General features: G+C 33.2%; 1 protein-coding gene across 1 annotated transcript; it reads left to right on the plus strand.

Moving 5' to 3' along the window:
* The first annotated feature begins 260 nt into the window (after positions 1-260).
* On the plus strand, positions 261-5,300 carry LOC105773629 (conserved oligomeric Golgi complex subunit 4). Its single transcript, XM_012595667.2, has 2 exons — positions 261-1,982; positions 4,527-5,300. The coding sequence occupies exons 1-2, from the start codon at positions 369-371 to the stop codon at positions 5,154-5,156; spliced, it is 2,244 nt and encodes a 747-aa protein (XP_012451121.1). The 5' UTR covers positions 261-368; the 3' UTR covers positions 5,157-5,300.
* Positions 5,301-17,329: the final 12,029 nt, after the last annotated feature.

Raw genomic sequence — 17,329 nt, forward strand, 5'->3', positions numbered from 1 at the left:
ACGGTAGAGATGAGTGAGAGTGAGAGGAGAAGAGCTGCTACTACAGTTATAGATGGCATTAAAATACGATCGTTTTGGATAAAATGACTTAATTTTTTAGGGAATTTAATTTATGACATGTACTTCACAGGCACAATTAGCATTCTGTTTGGTGACCAAAATGCTGAAGTTATCAACAGCAGCGCTTAAATTGATAAATTTTATTTTAATGTGAATAAAATAGGAACTGGTAATTTTAGAGGGACTAATGGATAGTTTAGCCTTATCAGTTAAGCAAACCGTTATCACGGTAATGCGTAAAGTCGAAAAACGAAGCTAAATCTGAGTCAGAACCTCCCAAGAAAGGTTAGCATTGAGGGAAGAAAGAAATGCCATTGATGAGAAGCAGCTCCCTCCCCAAACCAGCCGAATCAGCGGAGCACCGAACTGACACCTCAGTTAAATTCGGCACTCCCGAGGCCCTCGACTACGTCCGCTCCCTTACCGACGTGGGAGCCATGACGCGTCTCCTCCACGAATGCGTCGCTTACCAGCGAGCCCTCGATCTAGACCTCGACACCCTCCTCTCCCAGCGTTCCGACCTCGACAAGACTCTCAACAACCTCCAAAGATCCGCTGACGTTCTCGACATCGTCAAGGCCGAATCCGATCACATGCTCTCCAACATCACCTCCACCTGTGACCTCGCCAACCAAGTCAGCCGCAAGGTCCGCGAACTCGACCTCGCTCAATCCCGCGTTAACTCCACGCTCCTCCGCATTGACGCCATTGTAGAGAGGGGGAATTGCATCGATGGCGTCAAAAGCGCTCTCGACGCTGAGGATTATGAGTCAGCCACCGAATACGTACGGACGTTTCTGGAGATCGATGATAAGTTTAAGGATTCTGAATCCGACCAAAGGAAACAGTTGTTAGCGTCGAAGAAGCTGCTGGAAGGGATTGTAAAGAAGAAACTCACGGCTGCCGTGGATCAAAGGGATCATCCTACTATTTTGAGATTTATTAAGCTTTATTCGCCCTTGGGGCTTGATGAAGAAGGCTTGCAAATTTATGTTGGGTATTTGAAGAAAGTGATTGGGATGAGATCTAGATTAGAATATGAGCATTTGATTGAGTTAGTGGAACAGAGCCATGGACAAAATCAGAACCATCAAGTAAATTTTGTTGGGTGTTTGACTAATTTGTTTAAAGATATTGTTTTGGCTGTCGAGGAAAATGACGAGATTTTAAGGAGTCTTTGTGGAGAAGATGGAGTGGCGTATGCAATATTTGAGTTACAAGAGGAATGTGATTCAAGGGGTTCTTTGATTTTGAAAAAATATATGGAATTTAGGAAATTGGCTAAGTTGTCTTCTGAGATCAATGCTCAGAATAATCATTTGTTAACTGTTGGAGCACCCGAAGGACCCAATCCGAGGGAGATTGAGTTGTATTTAGAAGAAATACTGTCCTTGATGCAACTTGGTGAAGATTACACAGAATATATGATCTCAAAGATCAAGGGGATGCCAACTGTGGATCCAGATTTAGTCCTGCGGGCCACTAAAGCTTTTAGGGCAGGAAGTTTTAGCAAAGTTGTTCAAGATGTTACTGGTTTTTACGTGATTTTGGAGGGATTCTTTATGGTGGAAAATTTGAGGAAAGCAATTGGGATTGATGAACATGTATCTGATAGCCTTACTACTTCAATGGTGGATGATGTGTTTTATGTTTTGCAAAGTTGCTTGCGAAGGGCAATTTCTACTTCTAATATTAGCTCCGTGGTTGCGGTACTGAGCGGTGCTAGTAGTTTGCTGAATAATGAATACTATGAAGCTTTGCAACTAAAATTAAGAGAACCAAATCTTGGGGCAAAGCTGTTCTTGGGTGGTGATGGTGTTCAAAAGACTGGGACCGAGATAGCTACAGCACTGAATAATATAGATCTTAGCAGTGAGTATGTCCTGAAACTAAAACATGAAATTGAAGAGCAGTGTGCCGAGGTCAGTGGTTTAGCTGCTTTTTGTTCTTCTAATTTGTTCATGCATCTAATTGCTTACAATTTTATCACCTGCGGCATATTAGTGAATTTCCATGATTTTTGTTTACTTATTTCAAGTATATAGTTTATTTCTTTCTGGTTTTAGGAGTTATAAAAACATTGATGGTTGTCCATAATTACAGTTTAAGAAAGCTCAGATCTAGAGACAAGGTTCATAGGGACAGTGGGGCACAGACAAAGAGAGGAAAAGAGAAAATAAACTATTAAAATAAAGTTAATAAAAGGATCACTATTATTATCTGCTTGCTCAGTGAATTAAAGTTTACATCATTTAACTGCCAATGGTTGGATATTGTTGTTATGATTTTATGAACTGGGTAATCTTTTGATAAACTTAATACTTAGGGAGTTTGGTAAGTCTGGTGTTAGGCTGAGTTCTGAGGATATGTAGGAAAGATGTATCACTGCGAGTATTTTGAATGGGAACAATTGTATGAGAATTCAACTTTCAAGGAAAGATTGGTTTGAAGGGAAAGTAGAAACTCTGAGTGAATTTTCTTAACTTCTTTTTTTTTTTTTTGTTCTGTAGGGATAAAACATCAAAAACAGTTAACCATAACAAAGCCTTTGTTTAGCCACCTGACTAATAGCATCATGCAAAAGCATAAGAGTTTAAGGCTGAAAGGTACAGATTTAGTTTTTTTAATGTTATTATGAGTTTAAGGCTGAAAATGTAATAAATAACTCTAATGTCATCAAAAATGTTTCTTGAGCTATGATTGTAGTATTTAAGAGAAAGTTGTGTGAGATAAAGGAAAACTTCACTAGTGCAATGGCCATGAACAATGCTATTGTATATGCAGCTACATTTGTTAACCCAGGATATGTTCATGAATCGAAATCTCATTTTCTAGTATTGAGTATCATATCCAAGATGCGGTACAAATTTAGAATTAACTAAAAGAAACATATATATACACGTAAGATAAATCAAAAATATTATATCTATACTACATATTAATAGGATTGAGTCATTCTGTAAATGAAATAGAAACCATGGTTGTTTTGTAGTATATATTTTTAAATAAAAGGTTTCATGTTATCTTGCTAAGAAAAAGCCTAAAATTTTTACTTTTAGTTTAAAGTATTTAGAAAATATGTTTATAAGTTCTTTTAGGCTAAAAAAAAAGTATTAAAATTGTATTTTAGGTAATTAAGTTTAACCAAATTTTAATTCGGCCTGAACCAAATTAACCACGAGCGTATTGAAGTTCATTGTACAATACACGTTGATTTGATTGTGTATTGATAGGTACGCCAGCAATTCATAATAAAACCAAGTCTCCGTACAAATACATATTGATTTTCTAGTGAATCAAATCGGATGTGCTCCATAAATTTTAACATAGGGTCATTTGAGTAGGTCAAATCCCACAGAGATATTCAGGTACAAATAGAATTTTTTGGCTTAAAAGATGTACAATTCTGATGCTTAAATGCACCCCTCCATCACTGGCCAAGCTACTCCCATGTTCTATATTGAAGACAAGGCCTTATCCTTTTGTAGACATATTTTGAAGCGTTTTATATAAGTTGTTAAGCAATGTTATCTTCAATCAGTTATGTATGTGTTTGATGCGGCTTTATACTCAAGTTAGGCCTCCCCACTTATTGTATTAGTGTTTAGGTTGGGTGCATGACATGGAACAACATAACGGCCCAAGTTTGTTGTCTTGTTTGTTGCTACTTATTTTTTCTGCCCACATTTTAGGCTCATTTGTTTTTATAGTTAGTATTGGACTACACGTTAGGGATAATATTTGGTGGTGCTATCAATGCTAGTCAAGTATTGAGTTTCTTATGACTTATATTCAAATTGGACAACTTCACCAATTGTAATCGATTTAAGTTGGATGCTGAATACATTATAAAGTTTCAAAAGTGGGCTTTTATGTTCCCTAATATATTAAATTGTAATCCATTTTATAGTTGTGCATTATTTAAGAAGTTAACTGGTTAGTGCTAATGTATCCGAAAGTTCTTGAAGATTTTGTACTAGAGTATGTCATGATATTAGAGATTTTGCAAGTTAGAACTTCATAATATTCTCAGGTTGTTTTTTCTTGAACCAGCTTCGGTGCCAATTCTTGCTGAGCATATGACCGAATGGTTCATGCACCTAAAAAGAGAAAAAGTGCAGTTTAGGAATTTAGACTAACTGGAAAAGCTTTGATATCTTGTTTCTTGCAGCCTCTATTTTTGATGTTGGAATCAATGAATGCAGATTGGTCCAATTGCTAGCTATGCTAGAACTTATATACATTATGTTGGTACCAAACAGTGATCCCTACTATATGATATGATAAGAGTTGTGTGATGACTTTTGTACTTTCTCTTGATGAATTCAGGGCTTGTGATAAATAGTTTCTTGGAACACGCTCAATTTTGCTTCTGTTGCTGGTGCTTATGTGCATTAACCTGTTTTTCAAGCTTGTGTTGTTATCTAAGTATCCACACTGTATTTACCATTTTGCATTCTCTTCAGGTGTTTCCTGCACCGGCTGAAAGGGAAAAGGTGAAATCTTGTTTGTCTGAGCTGGCTGACTTAAGCAACACTTTCAGACAAGCCTTGAATGCTGGTATGGAACAACTTGTGGCAACTGTGACACCTCGAATCCGCCCAGTATTAGACAGTGTAGCAACCATCTGCTATGAACTATCAGAGTCTGAATATGCAGATAATGAGGTTAATGATCCGTGGGTACAGAGGCTTCTTCATGCAGTTGAAATTAATGTGGCTTGGCTCCAACCTCTAATGACTGGTAACAACTACGATGCATTTGTACGTTTGGTGCTTGACTTCATCGTGAAGCGGCTGGAAGTGATAATGATGCAGAAAAGGTTTAGTCAGCTCGGAGGGCTTCAGCTTGACAGAGATACCAGAGCTTTGGTAAGCCATTTCTCGGGGATGACACAGAAGACAGTGAGAGACAAATTTGCTCGTCTTACGCAAATGGCAACGATCCTGAACTTGGAAAAGGTTTCCGAAATTCTGGATTTCTGGGGTGAGAACTCAGGACCAATGACCTGGAGACTGACCCCTGCTGAGGTTAGGAGAGTTTTGAGTCTTAGGGTTGATTTTAAACCTGAAGCAATTGCTGCTTTGAAATTGTAAGACCCCGTAAAGTATCTCCCTTTTATAATGATAATTGTCTTGCATTCTTGGCCTTTTGCCATTGTCATTGATATGAGTAAATAATATAAAGTATCAAACAGAGTACATCTTCTGGATTAATTGACTATTGAGTTTGTGTCCAAACTTATCTTTTTTTGGCAATTTATTGATTGTTTTAAAAAGTTTATGGAAATATTTAAATTGTGGACCTCAGTGTCTTCAGTGGGAGCCATTTCACTTCGATGATGATTTTCTTTTGTTTCTGCCTCTACGTCTATGCTATGCATGGTTGTGGATGGTTAATTAAGGTATGTTTTATTCTCATTTTGCAGTCCAATAAAATTCTTTTGATATTAGCAACTGCTCTATCATTTTAAAGTTTTCAACTTAAAATAAATCTTATTTCAAATAAATTTTGAAATATAAATTAATAAATGACTAAATTTAAAATATATTTTAGAATTAATATGTATTTAAATTTAATCTTAATTCAAAATCTAATTTGAAAATATTTAAAATAAATATTAAATTAAATAATTTTTACAATTTTATGGTGAAAATATTGTATAAAATAATGAAAAATTAATTAAGAAGGGAAGTTTTGTCTCAAAAATAAAATAACTTTCCAATTATATGAAAATGTTACTTGCCGTCATTATTTCAATGAATCACATTCTCATGGCTAAGGGAAAGAAATATTCCCAAAAAAGATGATACTTTTTACCATGCCAAATATGGGAATCGCTCTCCCACTAGTTAAATTCTCATAAAAGTGATAAATTTCTATGGTACCAAATACTTTTATGATTGTCGACGATGAAAGCATCATTTTTAGTCTAAATTGGTATCTAAGTATTTTATGTTTCATTTGGTTCACGTATATTTGATTGACAACTTTTTTTCTTTAGGAAAAGATCTTAATTGCTCAACTTTTGCTAAATCTTAGCTTTGTTGGCAGCAACTTTGGTTTTGGGCTGATTGTTGGTTGTGACTTCTTTAATAGTATTCCTTCATTTTTATTTTATCTTTAATTACATTTCACATTATGTGGTTTTATTTTGTTCACTATGTTTTTTTAGAAGCAATAATGATTTTAGTTTTTAGTTTCTAGTTGTCTTTTAATGTATCTATGAGATTTGTCAAGGGTGCTACCAGATTTATTGAGAACCTTTCTCGGAGGGCATTGTCATGATAAAGCATAGTGACGGTATTTGTAAAATTAGAATCTGAGATGATGATGAGGAGGATAAGCCATCAAAGATTTGGTCTTTTATGCATCATTGTGCGGTAGGTCTCTTGGGGTTCTTGGTAGTAGTTTTATGGTTGACTGGAGTTCGTCGTCAAGTTGGTCTGTTGATGGTGAGGTTAGGACACAATTTTCAATAGTTTGATCAAAGTGATGCATCTTTAATTTGTTTTTAAATTCTTTTAGTGTTGCATTTACCGTCAGTTTGTCTTTCTCTTTTTTTGGAATTATTTTACGCACATAATATTTGTGCATCAAATTGTAATGCCTTATTTATTGTTTGTACTAAATGCCATGTGGTTGTATTCTTTATATTCATGGTTTTTATTAATGCTAGTATTTTATTTAAAAAAGTTCTTTTGGTTCACCGCAAAAAATTTGTTTGGTTCAAAAGTTTGGTGTGTTTTAATCACTTCATCTTGTTTCAATTTGTAATGGTGAATATTTGCTTATTTCGATGCATATGAGCCCCATATTGGTTGGTATGACATTTTAATATTTTAAATAGATTTATTTTTTTATTTTAATTTTTTTACTTTTATAAATACATTTAGAATTAAAATTAAAATAATTAATTTAAGTTATAAATCTAATTTAAAATTTATATTTGTATATAAATATATGTTTATATATATTGTCGAAATTATTTCTATTTTGGAAAAAAACAAAAATTAGTTGTTGACTTTAAAAAAACAAAAATTGGGAGTCACCACCAATCTTTTATTGAGGTGTGATTGGATCACCTAAAAAATAGCTTTGGTCTACAAGTTTTAGAAAAATGGATCCGGGAGTCGGTTACGTACGAGGAAGGATTAGCACCCTCGTAACGCCCAAAATTGATACCTAGTTAATTAATTAGTGTCTTAATGTAGAAAATTTAAAAATATGATCCTTAATAAAAACTTAAAAAACGTTACTTATTAAGACTATTATCATTTCGGAGAAAGAAAATGTCACACCCAATGCGTTAGGGCAGGACATTCTAATTCCTCAAAAATGAATTAGTCCAAAATACTCGTGTAATAAAATTTAAAATAATATTCATTTGTTTAAGATTTATAAAGAAATCGCGGCCCAATACGTTAGGGCACAATTTCTCAAAATCCTAAACTTGGAATATTTCCTTTGTTATTATTATTTTTTTAAAATCTTTGTCTCGAGAAATCAATACGTCACATCCAATACGTTAGGATACAACATATTAAATTCCCAACAACAAGCTTTTCATTTTATTTTTTGATTAATGAGCAATTCTCGATTGTTAGATTTAACGAAGAAAATTGAAACCCAATACGTTAGGGCTCAATTTCCTTGAAAATCCTAAATACGAGTATTATCTCGATTTTGAAAATTTTGAAATCGAGTAAAAAAATGATGTAATGCTACATTAAGTGTAAAATACAATAATAAATACAACAATGACATAGAAATAAACGAAATTAATGTACATAAAAACAACGACATGTAAAGTATCAAATGAACAAAATATAAATGAAAACATAAATCAATAAGCAAATGAAGGAAATAAACAAAAAATATAAAGAGAAAAAAAGGTACAAAATATATACATGAAATTATAAAGAATAAAAGACATACACGTGGGTTTACATATAAAATTTTGGACTATAGAATTTATAACAAAAATATATAATGCATTTATGAAAATAAGAAAAATATATAAATATACATATATATATTATAACATATGTGTTGAAAATATAAGTTTGTATTTAAGCAAATAAAAACATAGACATGTGCATATATATATATATATATAAATATTCATTAGAAAAATATATAAATACATACATGTACATATATACAAAAGTAAAAAAAATTGAAACTAAATATAAAAGTATATATATGTATATAAAAGTTAGGAAGTAAAATAAAATAAAAACATATGTATAAAATATATATAAGCATACGTATACTATATATAAAACAATATATATTACATAAAAACGATGCATGCGCATGAATATAAAAATAATAATAATAATGATACAAGATTAATGATGCCACATAATAGTATTAATAATATTAAAATAATTAATTTAATAATAAAAAACTAAAATAACAAATAGAGGATTAAATAGCATCAATAATCAAAGACCAATGGATTTAAAACAAAGAGTATAAAATAAAAAATATAAGGCCAAATAAAATGTAAACAAATTTGAAAATAATGAATTTGAAAATGAATAATAAGGAAAAAGAGATTTGAAATCAACAATATACAAATTAATAAATAAATTATACACAAATCAACAAAATAAGAACGCAAGAGAGAGAGAAATTTGAGTAAATACTCTTAAGAATTATTATTACTCCCTACTTCCGTCCTTTACAATGAAGGGAGAGACATCTATTTATAGTTGAGCCTCCCCAAATCCAACAGTACAGATTAATTACATCAATGGCTAAGATTAAAAGGTATCTACAAATTAAATCTCTAAGATTACAAAATCATATCTTCTAAGATTGCATATCATATCTAAGATTACATATCATATCTAAGATTGCATATCCTTGAATATTATGTTTCCATATGCATCAAGCTTGTAGATAGACCTTCAACCTTTTCAAGTAATGGGCCATCCCAATCGGGCCAAATGATATAATTTTGGACTTTGTTTTATTATTTTGGGTTTATTATTTTTTTATGAGCCCGGGCTAAATTGGCCTATTACATATGTAATTAAAATATATTCTCACGCATACATATTTTGTCATTAAGAAACAAGAAATTAGGTTATACCATATAAAAATATTTAAAAATGCTAATGAATTTGAAATGGTATATTGAAACACACCGATACAAGTATATAACAATAACACAAGAAAAATAATATACCCATATTATGATTTTAACTACCTTGATTGATGTTACAAATCTTCGTGTCGATTTTTTTTAATTTGTAACTAAATCAAACCAAGTTCAAGTTGGTAGAAAATCAAGCTCAATATCAATTCAAAATTAGTGATATGAAGTTTGTTTTGAACTTGATTGAGTTTCACTTTCAAATTCGAGTTGATTTGAGATTATTAGTTTTATTTTTCTAAGGTATCAATATTTGTCCCAAGTATTGATACCGAAGCTTGAAATATTGATAGATTACAAGATAATAGCTAAAAACACTTTCTAGAGGGGTAAAATATTGGTACCCTACTTTAAGGTACCAATACCTGACCCAAGGTATCAATACCTGACCTTTGACATCGATACAAAAGGAAGCCAATAGCCAAAAGCACAAACTAGAGGAGCAAGGTATCAATACTTGTTCTCAAGGTATCAATACCTAAACATTTCTAACAACTATTTTTACATGAGGTATCAACAATACTACTTGCAGAATGTCTTAAATGCGTAAATTTAATGCTTCCACCAACTAAAAACTCCCTCAACAACTACTAAACAAAGTGAGGGTATAAATAGGGCCTCAAAACACTTAAGAGAAGTTAGAGAACAACATTCATAGTTCAAGAGTTTAATTTCCATCATTCTTACCTTTATTCTTTCCATGCTCATATTTTGTACATAAACCCTTTTTAAGTTTATTTTTCATTCTTTCAAGTGTTTATTTGTATTTTAAGAGAGCTTAATTTTGTAAACACCTACCTTAGAGAGCTTCTTATTCTTTTTACATCTTTTTAACCTTTGTAAAAGGGGAAGAGGTTTTTTTAGTTAAGCCACAAAAACTAGGAAAAGGTTCTATCTTATCCTAAGTAAAAGATAATGAGTTATAAAGATTATACAATTTCTTTGAAATATAATAATTAGTGAATTGGGGATTAGTTGAGGAAAGCTAAGATAGTGGAGGTAGATAATTGAGGTTGAACCACTACAAATTATTGTGTCAAGATTTAAATTTTAAATTTTAAATTTCTCATTTGAATAATCAATTCACCTCATCTCGATGTTTTTGAGCTTAAAAACTAGTATTTGAGCTAGAATTTTAGAGGCAATTTAACCACTAAGAGAAAATATCCAAAAGAAGCTCAAGTGATACAATAATAGAGATAAAAAATTTGTTAGAAAAATCAATTAAAATAGTTATCTTAGGTACAACTGAAGTTTAAAAAATTTCTTCGAAATTGAGTCATTGTGTTATTTATAGTAAGAAACTTAATAGAAATAATTAAACTAATGGATATTGTGACACCCCATACCTGACCCGATCATCGGATTCGAATGCATAACATCACATTACATTGTTGGAGCAACTCAGACTAACTCAATATCATTCCATTAAATAACATGTATTAAAATAAATAAAATAACATATAAGCTCAATTGAAACATATGAATATAATCAATGGAAGTTAATGGAGCAAGTTTAAAATTTTCAGATGTTGTAAGAGGTTAAAAACAAAGTTAGGATTCAGACCCAAACTCATTTGTCTGAATTCTACTAGTGGTTTTGAGACAAGGTTTTAATGTCTCAAGACATGATAAAATTGATTTTTTATTCAATGTTGAAGTGTCTGACACATTAGGGTCACTGTCTCGAGACTAGTCTCGGGACGTTATTCCCTTGTTTTCCTAATTTCGTTTCAATGTTTAGCTATCTTGAGACAAGATGTCTTGGGACCTAAAATAGGGCAAGTTTTTTTAGCTTCGATGTACCCATGTCTCAAGACAAAGACCACTTTGTCTGGAGACCTAAATGAGATTGTCTCGAGACTTACATAGTAAATTTTGAGACCATACTCAATGTGTTGCACCAAATGGTAAATTTTGTTATTAAGGTCTCAAGATACGTTTTTACTGTCTCAAGACTAAATGATATAATGGCCTAAAATGCACATTTCAATAATTCCAAAACTTAACGAAAACACACCTAAACTTACCCAAACTTACACCAAACTTAAAACATATTAACTTATTTGATCATCAATCAAACATATCATTTAGTGCATCACAGCGTAGCAAATTAGAATGCATAATTAAACACTTATAATCATGCATCATTTTTTTTACTAATCAAGCATCAAAATTCATCACTCCAAACATTATAGGTAAAAGTACCTAAATAAGCCAAAAATATTAAAATAGACATTAAGCCATAAGACCAACCTAGGTTGTAACACCCAAACTTGGTGAAGTCTTGAGTCTGGACGTGTAGGACAATGGAAATTTGGTTGGCACAATCTTACTCGCCCAATTGATGTTTCGACACGCTAGTAGGGTGCATAGGCAATAATGGGAATTTAAAAGCAAGACATGTCATCTGTAAAGTATGTGTATGAATATAAGGAGAGATTGACAAAAGATGTCAAGTGTTCATGAGTGGTAAGGGATGTCGCAAAGATTAAGGCATGCCCAGTTAGTTTAGTTAATGTGTAGGTTATACACTAGCAAGATAGTTAGGAATGAACAATAGGTTAAATTGAAAATATGAAAAGATTTTGGATTCTTATACACATTTTTTCACAGCTGTAAGCCACCAATGAGGGCAAATTTGAAAGTTGAGTGACACGTGTCAAATGTCATGATGAAAAAAAGGATTTTTACTAAGAAAGCTTCTGAAGGAAAGAAAGTTTTCCTTTCCTTTCTATTTAAAAGAGCACGATTGGTACCTTCCTATAGTTATTGATTAGGGGATTTTTCTACTACGGTAAAATTAAAGATTGAAGTTCAAGTATAGGGTTATTTGTTCACCTGGGGTACGTGTTTTGGACTCATATGAGTTTCTCCTGTGAAAGTGGGCTTGCTTGAGTGTAAATAGAAATATGAAGAAGTAAGGCCATGCACAGAGTTTGTTTAGGTTCTGAATGTAAATAAGAGTTATGTGAATAAATTTTTGACAGTATTCCTATGTCTTACAAATAGTGACCTTTAAGAGTCCATATGTGGATGTGCGAAGTTAGAGACCTAGGCAACTATTAAGATTAACAGGTGAGTCTCTAAGATTGACTCTTACATTTATGTTGTAGTCTAGATATTTTTATGCAAAGTGACTAAAGCATGAAATTAAAACTACTAAAGCATAAGTCTATGACTCTTATAAGGAAAGGAGTAGTATGCATGCATAAATGTTTGAAAGCATGAACATGTCTATCATGAGTTAGTCACAGTTTGAACGAATCTGATATGAAGTGCATTGCATCTGTAAAGATGAATGTTTCTATTATGATGAAGTCTGAAAGGAATAAGTCTATCAAGTATGAGTATGCATGAAGTGTCTGTGTTTGTCTCTGGATTCGTCTAAAGGGGTCCGTTAGGACTAAAAACACGAATCTCTAAAAGGAAAGTTCCATGACAGTCTGAAGATCATATAGTGTAAGACCATGACAGGGCTATGGCATCATATAGAATATGTAAAGGATAGCTAGGTGAGTACCATCGATGAGGGGAAAACCTTATAATTATGAGTTTAAGCGAATCCCTATCGTCAAAGATACCAACTTCCGTATAAGCAAACCTTTGTGGCAAATATCTGATAAGGAATACCTTTGTGGTACTTTGTAAAGAGACGCCTTTGTGGCGCAACCTAAAGAAGTGCCTTTGTAGCAATTTCCGTAAGGAAGCCTTTGTGGTGATCTCTGTAAAAAAGGAAGCCTTTGTGTTGATCTCTGTTAAAAAGAAAGGCTTTGTAGCGATCTCTGTTAAAAAAGAAGCCTTTGTGGCAATCTTTTTCAAAGGATGCCTTCGTGGCGAGACTCTAAAAAGAAAGCCTCTGTAGTTATATTTGGAAAGGAACGCCTTCATGGTGTAATCTGAAGAACGATTCTCGTAGTGACCATTCGAAGACAACGCCTATGGGTAGACTTTGAATGAATGGCAAACATGGTATTTTGAGAATTTGGCAAGTGCTGATTAGCTTTGAAAGGAAAGCCAATATGAAAGTTTATGGCGAAGTTTGTACGATTGATAGGGTCAAAATTATGGACGAGAAATAAATGATGAAATCATTGAATAAGGACTTAGTTAAAAAAAGGTTTTCCCACTAAGTTCTATTGAACTTACCCCTCTGTGTTTTATGTCTTAAGTAAAGGGGCACCAAGAGGAATGACGCGAAGGCCACGTTAAATGAGTGGTGAAGTGGGTACCTATACATATAGAGCTGGTTGCACGAGCGTATTCGATTCTGATTGAAACATTTCGAACAAACCTCTAAATTTTGTTTGTAAGCCTTTTAGAGTAAATAGATTGTGCTGTTCAAATAATGAAGTCATAAGTATTACTTAGAGGTCAAATAAAGGGGAAAATATAGGCCAATCTGATGTGTAATAATATTTGTAAGTTCTGTACACATTGTTCGCCCAAATGCAACTTTGTTAGGTAATGTTATAAATAAGATGTATTTCTTTGAAAATTTGCATCTCTTAAGCATGTTTAAGTCTATAATAGTAATGTAACACCCAAGATCCAGATCCGGTGAATAGGTTCAGATTGAGGGCATTACATTGGTACATGTCATTAACTATATATATACATACAAAGAAATACAACTCTGATATGAGTTGAGCTGACCTACTAAACTTGGATACAACTTCGAATCTTTTAAAACCCTATCCGAGACCTATGTACAAAAATAAACATAACCATACGCTAAGTATTGAGTATTCAGTAGTGTTAACATAATTAGAAATCGATTATAAATATATTAATGATCAGATAAACAAAATAAGTACATGCAATATTTATGATCAATATTCATTTCATCATCGATAACCATATCTGTATCAGTGTAATGTTTACTTACACATATCGAAGTTTCGATGCACCCCTTGTTGGATCTAGTGCCCTGAGCGTAGTATATTCATTTGTAAACTTGTAATTTTTTCGAATAGATTGACTAATAAAACAAATTCATGGATTACATTAATATACTTCGTATGATTGTCCTTGTATGGTTTTGCACGCAAAGCAAAATAGAAGTAAATGTTGCTAATTGGTTGTCTAACATTTAAACTAATACTAAGCGGTATTATGCGGGCGGATAGTAATATGGGTAGGCAACTTGTATTAGTAGATAAACCTAAACATGTTCTTAGTCTAATCAGAAACAAGCAGACCGATTGAAAGACTAATATGCCATTTATCAAGTCCAATTATGGAGATATTTTTTCTTGGGAATCAGAGCGGATGACTCCTAGAAGATAGAAACATAAATGTGATTGACTAAACTAAAGTACATTGGATAAGACTTAAGAATAATATATCATGAATCCATTTATGGATTTATTCACTTGTGATATTCATAGTGTGACATACCTAAATACTGAGTGGATGATAAACTATGTATGCGTGACTCGTACACTTTGATGTAAGTAAAAGCCTGAGTTTGAATAAATAAGGAATAGAGAGGTGGTGTGTTGGGTGTACAACTTCTACAGTATGTAGTGTAACAACATCCTACACCCGATTTGATTTTTGGGTCTGGGTATTAAACGTCATAATTTAGAACCAAACGAACTGGTGAACCAAATAAAAATCTAACGCCTTGAGTTCGGAGGACTACTCTACAAAACGTGGCGTTAACCTAACTATCGAATGACATAAGCTTTAAGAGCAGACTTTATGCTGTAATAAGCTATGTACAAATAAAAAATGTCTATCAATATTTGGCGGAAGCCCTTCAACCCTTGATTTATATATAGAATATAAATTATAATAGCTCTCATTCAGAAGTTCAAAATTTATTTTTGGTCGAAAGTCACCATTTAAAATAGTTTGGCTAGGTGCCCCAACAATACTGATTTAGAACCTAATAGTACAAAATCAATTGTTCAGATACACGTTTTTAAACTAGAAACTGGCAGAATCTAACATTTATCCTATTCCTAGCGAATACGTGTTACGAGCGTAAACAGGAGATGACTCACGAAAGAGGTCACGGTTTTGGCTGAATCCTTTCTAAATGCAATATTTCATCCAAAGCACCTGAAAATAAGAAAAAGAAACTAAGTAAGTTTATATGAACATGGTGAGTTCCACATAATTACAACCTCGCATCAAAGTTCAACCAATATTGCATGACCAAATTACTTAGACCGTTTGAAAGACACGCCATTGCAGGCGGATGCAAATTTCTCTTCTCGAAGTATTTGCTGGCATATGACATCTGCAAGTGGATACATTCAATTGGCAGATATTATACACTACCAGATACTAATATTTGGTGGACACACTCTATGATAACTTTATTAGCATGCCACCATTTTAAACTAACTTTTATAGCCATTTCAAAGTACTATTTACACTTCATGCAAATATCCGCACAACATCTAATCACATTTATGCACCTTTATACTAATACACATTCTTCCTTGTTCTAGCTTCTGATCTTTTTTTCGAAGAACCAATATTTTATTTCCATCATGTTACTCCGTAGAGCCAGTAGACCAATTATACCAATCGAAACTCCACAAATCATCCTTGTTAATTCGAACACCAAGTGTTCTTTCGCAATAGACCTGTCCATGGGCCGGGTTTGAGCCGGGCCCAGAAAATTTTTTTGGCCCGCCTCCTAGGCCCGAGCCTGGCCCGACCCAAAATATGGGCCTAAAATTTACCCAGGCCCGGCCCGACCCATTTTTAATAAACATTAAAAAATTATTTAAAAAAATAAAAAATATTTTAAAAGTATTTTAAAATTAAAAAATAAAATATATATATATTTATTATATTGGTTGGTAGTGCCCGGCCAAAAAGTGGTGCCCGAGGCCCAGCCCGTTTTTTAAACGAGCCTCATTTTTTTGCCCAAGCCCATATTTCGGGCCTATATTTTTACCCGAACCTCCCATATTTCAAGCGGCCGTCGGTAGGCCTGGACTACCCTACCATGGACAGTGTCTACTCATAAGGCCTGGTATTCACCAATCACGGTTTGCATCAATGTGCCATACCAAAGGCAAAGCATATAATAATGATTCCCGTTTCTTCTTTTCACCATCATACGTATCAACACTCTGATACCTCTTTTTTTCGATCTAGGTATAGAGGTAGTGCACAAAGGAAGGAGTATTCATTTTGATGCCGGCCCGACGGCCCATGGACAGGTCTACTCCGCAAGGCCTGGTATTCACCAATCACGGTTTGCATCAATGTGCCATACCAAAGGCAAAACATATAATAATGATTCCCGTTTCTTCTTTTCACCATCATACGTATCAACACTCTGATACCTCTTTTTTTTCGATCTAGGCATAGAGGTAATGCACAAAGGAAGGTGTATTCATTTTGATGCACATGCATGATTTTATCTATGATTTACCAACATAACCAGTACGTGCATCATCTCACTTGCACATTCCTTTGACAGACACACTAAAACCAAAGGCTAGGACCATCATGCAGAAGTTAGGACAACTCACATGAGCAAACAGTAGGATAGTTGTAAACATGCTGTTACAATTAACAAACACAGTGATACGAGCCAAGGAGGTGACACTCAAAGGGTTGTCTTTCCTAGTGGTCCAATCACTCGAAGCAAGGCACGACAATTAAAATCAAAGATGAATGCTTTTGTCCAAGACTTTGTTGCGACAAATTTAATTCATCATGTTCGTGACATTGATAAATACGGGAATGCAATTCACTGGACCAATCTTGGAATAGTAAAAGCCCATAAATTGGTGGATTAATTTTTTATGTATCTTATTATTATTATTATTTACTTAATTCTCATTGGTTGGGACACATCATTTATGAGTTAAGTAATTTTATTGGTTAGGTTATTATTTATTTATTTTCTTAGATAATTTTAAAGAGTTTTATTAGGATTCAATTAATCTTTAAAGAGTTTTATTAGGATTCAATTACTCTTGAAAGAGTTTTATTAGGATTCAATTACTCTTGTAATTTGCCTATAAATAGGCTTGTTTTCTACACATTGAAGGAGGAATAAAAGAAGAGTATTTGTTTTCTTTCAAATTTGTGTGAGGCAAATTTTTAGAGTAGAGTGATTCTTCTCTT

Source organism: Gossypium raimondii, chromosome 6 (genome assembly GCF_025698545.1).
Source record: "Gossypium raimondii isolate GPD5lz chromosome 6, ASM2569854v1, whole genome shotgun sequence".
Lineage (NCBI taxonomy): Eukaryota > Viridiplantae > Streptophyta > Magnoliopsida > Malvales > Malvaceae > Gossypium > Gossypium raimondii.